The 4,973-nt window shown below is 38.4% G+C and overlaps 1 protein-coding gene across 1 annotated transcript; it reads right to left on the bottom strand.

Moving 5' to 3' along the window:
- Window positions 1-1,820: 1,820 nt before the first annotated feature.
- LOC139886323 (uncharacterized) lies at window positions 1,821-4,344 on the bottom strand. Its single transcript, XM_071870092.1, has 3 exons — window positions 3,361-4,344; window positions 3,150-3,288; window positions 1,821-1,930 (listed from the first exon to the last, which is right to left on the bottom strand). Exons 1-3 carry the CDS (start codon window positions 4,342-4,344, stop codon window positions 1,821-1,823), a joined length of 1,233 nt encoding a protein of 410 aa, XP_071726193.1.
- Window positions 4,345-4,973: the final 629 nt, after the last annotated feature.

Here is a 4,973-nt window from a genome sequence, read left to right as displayed (position 1 = left end):
AAAGGAAGAGAAAAAGGAAGGAAAAGGATTGGGTTGGTGAGGAGGAAATTTGGTCAATGGTTGATAAATTTATAAACGATCAAGGAACTTTGCAACCACCACCACCAAGTGCATGGAGAGATCAAAGGAAGCATGTGGGGCCAGCAAAAGATTTGAAATCACTAATCCTCAATAAGCAAGATACGCGTTGCATGTTCATTTTCCAAAATGAAACCTTCCTCTTCCTTGATACTGAGTTTTGGAAACGTTTATTGGGAATTGCATTTTCTGGTTATTTGGAAAACATAGTAAGTTTGTTAATAATTATAAACTTATGCATGTTTTGTTTTGTTTTGTTTTTAGCTTTATAACATTCATAATCAACTTGATCTGATTATAGCATATTGATGGATGGGCTACCTTCCTGTTGAGATTTCGGCAGAGGTTTCTGCCCCGAGCTAGCCAGATGTCCTCGAGTCCTCAGTTTCCGATTGCAGATTATACATGTAGTTCTCGATGGACGATTATGCCATTGGGTTTCCTCAATCAACTGGAGAAATTCAAGTCCTTTTATGATGATGACACTCAAAATGAGGAGGAGAAGGGGGATACATCTAATCCTGAAGCAGAGGGGATCATTAAATTCAATCCCCCAGATTATATGTATTTGATTGGTCTTGGGGATGGTAGTGATGACCTTTATCCATCCTGGGCTGAATGTGATAAGGTTAGTCCTTTTTTTTTTATATAAACTATACATTTTGAGTAAACTGTAATAGGCGCAAGACAAATCTTGCGCCCTTGCGTCCGTTCGCAAACACTCTCTTGCGTCCTTGCGACCCTCGCAAGATTAACCTTGCGTCTTCATTATGGACGCAAAGTAAAATTTGCGTCCATGCGTCCACCCGCAAGGTAGACCTTGCGTCCTTGCTCCTGACGCAAGGTCTACCTTGCGTCCTTGCGTGTCTCGCAAGGTCAACCTTGCGTCCTGCCTTCTTGACTTTTTATGTTTCTTTTGTTGCAGATTTTGATTCCAGTACATTTTTCAGATCCTGAACATTTTATATTACTCACTTTGAACTTAGATGAACAGAGAGTATTAGTCTATGATAGTTTAAAGGGTTGTTTGAAAAAAGGTCAACTCGAGGCTGTCTTCAAAAACTTATCAGACAACTTGCCGTTATATTTGAAGGCTATTGATTACTTTAACAAGAAGCAGGACTCACAAATTGTTGACTATTATGAGAACAGAGAAGATGTAGAGTTGATGATCGAGGATGCACCGTATGTGCCAATGCAGAGTGGTGGTCATGGTGATTGTGGTGTTTGGGTCTGCCTTCATATGGAGAGGATAGTTTTTGGTTGGGATCAGATTGACAACATTGGAGACCCTAAAAAGGCTGCTAAGGACTATAGAATTCGAATGGCAAGAACATTCTTCCGTGCACGCTTTGATACACAGGAACCACCACCAGAGGACCCAGAGGACCCAAAGGTTGTTAATTAGTTAACTTGTAGATGTAATTATTATACAGTTTTTAGGTAAAACATGTAATTTTTGTATGTAAATAATCTGGGACAGACGCAAGGACTTTTTTGCGTCCTTGCTTCTGGTTTTTTGACAGAAGCAAGGTGTTGTTTGCGTCCTTGCGTCTCTTTAAATGGCTTACGCAAGGTTTTGTTTGCGTTCTTGCGTATGTTTGAAGGAACGCAAGGTTTTGTTTGCGTTCTTGCGTATTTAAAAGATATACGCAAGTTGATGTTTGCGTGCTTGCGTATGTTTCATGACATACGCAAGGTATTGTTTGAAAAGTTGCGTCTTTTTTAAAGACAGACGCAAGTTATTGTTTGCGTATTTGCGTGTGTTTGATGACATACGCAAGATTTTTCTTGCGTTCTTGCGTCTCTATGTAGGTCAATTTATGACACATATTTAAACAACTAACTGAGACTGATAAACAACAAACTGAGACTGATAAACAAGCAACTAATTCTGGTCCCCTAATTCTGGTCTAAATCGTACGTTTGATAAAATTGAGACTGATAAGCTTGCGAAGGTTCGACTTTCTCTTTCGACTTTGACTTTGATTTTGAGGCTGTTTTTTTAACCCTCTGAGAAGTAGATTCACCGGTTAGGTCATAAGAAGCGCTACATGTTGTTCGGTTATGACCTGCTTGCTTGCAACGAGTACATGTTCTTACTTTCTTTTCAGTTTCTTCACCTTGAGATGGAATCCGATCGGTACTTTTTGGGCGTCCAGGTGCTCTTTTCTTTTGAATTGGGGGCTTTACGATTTTCAAGATCTTGGGCCCTGGATCGGACCATTCGGATCGATGGGGCAAAGGAAGGATGTGTTCGGAATATGTATTTATATAAGTTTGAGACAAGAACCAATGTGATACATAACATGTAACATCTTCCACTCCGAAGAGTCGTGCTGCTGCCAATACATGTCCGCAAGGTATGCCTGATAATTGCCATTGCCCACATGTACATGTTCTATCTTCTAGATTAACGAGGCCGTTTTTCCTTCCATCACGCACCTCTATTAGATTGTTTGTCGATGGAAATGCTTGCCATCTTCTTGATTTGTTCGTCCTCTTACCTAATTTACGTTCAACATATGGAGTAACCGTTGAAGTGAGACTAACTGCTTTGTTGTGATGTTTGAAAAACCAATCCTGTATAGAAGCGCGAAAAAATTCCAATAACATGCAAACTGGTAGTTTGCGAGCATGTTTGGATAGAGCGTTAATAGACTCTACACTGTTGCTAGTAAGGTATGCATACCTAACATGACCAGCATGACTTCTGGACCATTTGTTGAAACCAACGTCATTTAGATACTTGTGAGACGCTTTTAATCTTCGTTGAAATACACTAACATGATCTTGAAAATCTGACAAACGATAAGCCTTAACCATTTTCCAATAGTGCCATTCAAAATATTTGAATTTGTTGGACATCGTTTTTATGTTCATGAATAGATGACGTGCGCAAAAAGAGTGAAAGGCTTCAGGAAACACATTTGAAATACCATGTGCTATTGAAGGAGCACGATCAGAAATAAAGGTAATCTCTGACATACGATTACTCATACCACAACTTTCTAAATGATCTCTTAGATTGCCAAAAAACCATGACCAAACCTCGTTTGTCTCGCCTTCACCAATTCCATAAGCCAATGGCAAAATTCCGTTATTGGCATCCATTGCAACAACGACTAAATTTGTACCCAAGTATCCAGCTTTCAAATGTGCACCATCAACGATGATAATAGGGCGAACATTTTGGACAAATGATCGAATCTGCACGCAAACAAATCAAATGAGATTGCTATTAGTTTAAGATAAAACAATTGTAGGATGAGTGATACTTACAACTGCGCCAAAGGACATGTAACACATCACGAATCTATTTTCATTGTCAGTCACCACATTTGTCATGCTTCCTGGGTTATGAATCTTAATGTTATGAAGATAAATGGGAAGCATTCGGAACGAGTCATCCATACTGCCACGAAGCATCTCTATTGCATGACACTTGGCTCTCCATGCTTGATTGTAAGAAATGCTCACCCGAAAACGGTTGCCAACATCATCACGTATATCTTTTGGATTATAGTCTCGATTTGCAGCTTTGAACGATTCCATCAGAATACTTCCTAACACCTTTTTGGAAGCATGTTTATTATTTCCCATAATTTGGGTACGTGAGCATGTGTGTACGTCATGCAATTTCTTTACGATGAAGTTGTCAGTGTGGCGTATTTTGTATGCACTACATTTCCACTCACAATTTGGCAACATGCATTTAGCAGTGAATCGAGATTTGTCAGACTTTACAGGCTTAATTTGGAAGTTTTCTTCAAGACATTTTGTGTATAGATGGTTTACAAAATCATCCTTGTTTAAAAAAGTTTGTCGAACTTTAATCAAATCGGATACTCTATAACTGGTTGTTATTTGGCTCGTAGATTCAGTCTCTTGGTCATGCTCACTCAATAAAAGTGGCATATTCCAGAATACATCCTTTTTTTCTTCCTCTTCTTCATTTTCATCTTCATCTTGATCTTCTCTGTCATTTTCTTCCTCCGAAGCACTAGACGCGACAACTGATTCAAAAGGGTGATCTGTTTTTTTAATTTTACATACGTTCTCAACTCCATAGTTGAAGAAATCAAACTCTTCTGTGTTTGGAGGTGGTACTTCAGGTCGTGCTTCTTCCAAATTGGGTGTCTGAAGGTTTGTGCTCTCCTCGTTTGTTGGTAGGTTTTGTTGGACATCGTGTGTTGGTAGGTTTTGATGGACATTGTGTATTGGTAGGATTTGCACTGACTGTAAGTTTTCTGGGAGTTGATGCATTGTAACTTTGTCGACAATGTAAATATTAATAGGAGCATTTGATATTGCATGTTGTAGAAAATCACGAAAGTCTTCATAATCATCAGTAATATCAAAAACAAGATTATCGACAACATATCTCATTGAAACAGGAGCATTAGGTGGCAAATTAATTTTTCTAAGAACATTTTTTAACAATATTCTTCGAGTAATTAGTTTTTGGGGAGCAACTGGGAGTTTTAATCGTGTTCTAAAACAATCTAGAGGCAAATACATAGGTAAGTTATTAATAAATTGAAAAGAACCACCACAACATATATGAATAACAAAGGTTTCATTATCACTAAAACTCATTATTTAAAATAAAGAAAGTTACCTTAATGACGCTTGAAATTATATGATTTATGTTGAAATTGTGGAAATGAAGTGAAAATAGAGCTGGTAATACCTTATATGAATTGAAAAAGTTATCCGTAATAGTACAAAAATCGTACAAAATCTTATCCACGAAATCATGAAAATCTTATCTGGATAAGACGCAAGGCGCAAAGGTGCAAGTCGCAAGACGCAAGACGCAATACGCAAGGACGCAAGTCTCTTTGTTGCGTTTGTCAGTAACGCAAGGTCGCATGGTCGCAAGATCGCAAAGA

Source organism: Rutidosis leptorrhynchoides, chromosome 1 (genome assembly GCF_046630445.1).
Source record: "Rutidosis leptorrhynchoides isolate AG116_Rl617_1_P2 chromosome 1, CSIRO_AGI_Rlap_v1, whole genome shotgun sequence".
Classification (NCBI taxonomy): domain Eukaryota; kingdom Viridiplantae; phylum Streptophyta; class Magnoliopsida; order Asterales; family Asteraceae; genus Rutidosis; species Rutidosis leptorrhynchoides.
The sequence above is the reverse complement of the archived record's forward strand: the minus strand, read 5'-3'. Positions and strand labels throughout refer to the sequence as shown.

Excerpts from the sequence above, each read along its gene's own strand:
- LOC139886323 (XM_071870092.1), bottom strand. The coding sequence starts at position 4,344 with ATGCATCAACTCCCAGAAAACTTACAGTCAGTGCAAATCCTACCAATA. Across the intron at positions 3,289-3,360 it reads ACATGTCCTTTGGCGCAGTT|ATTCGATCATTTGTCCAAAA; the intron begins GTAAGTATCACT and ends GTTTGCGTGCAG. Across the intron at positions 1,931-3,149 it reads GCCATTGGCTTATGGAATTG|TCTCAGTTAGTTGTTTAAAT; the intron begins GTGAAGGCGAGA and ends GTTGTTTATCAG.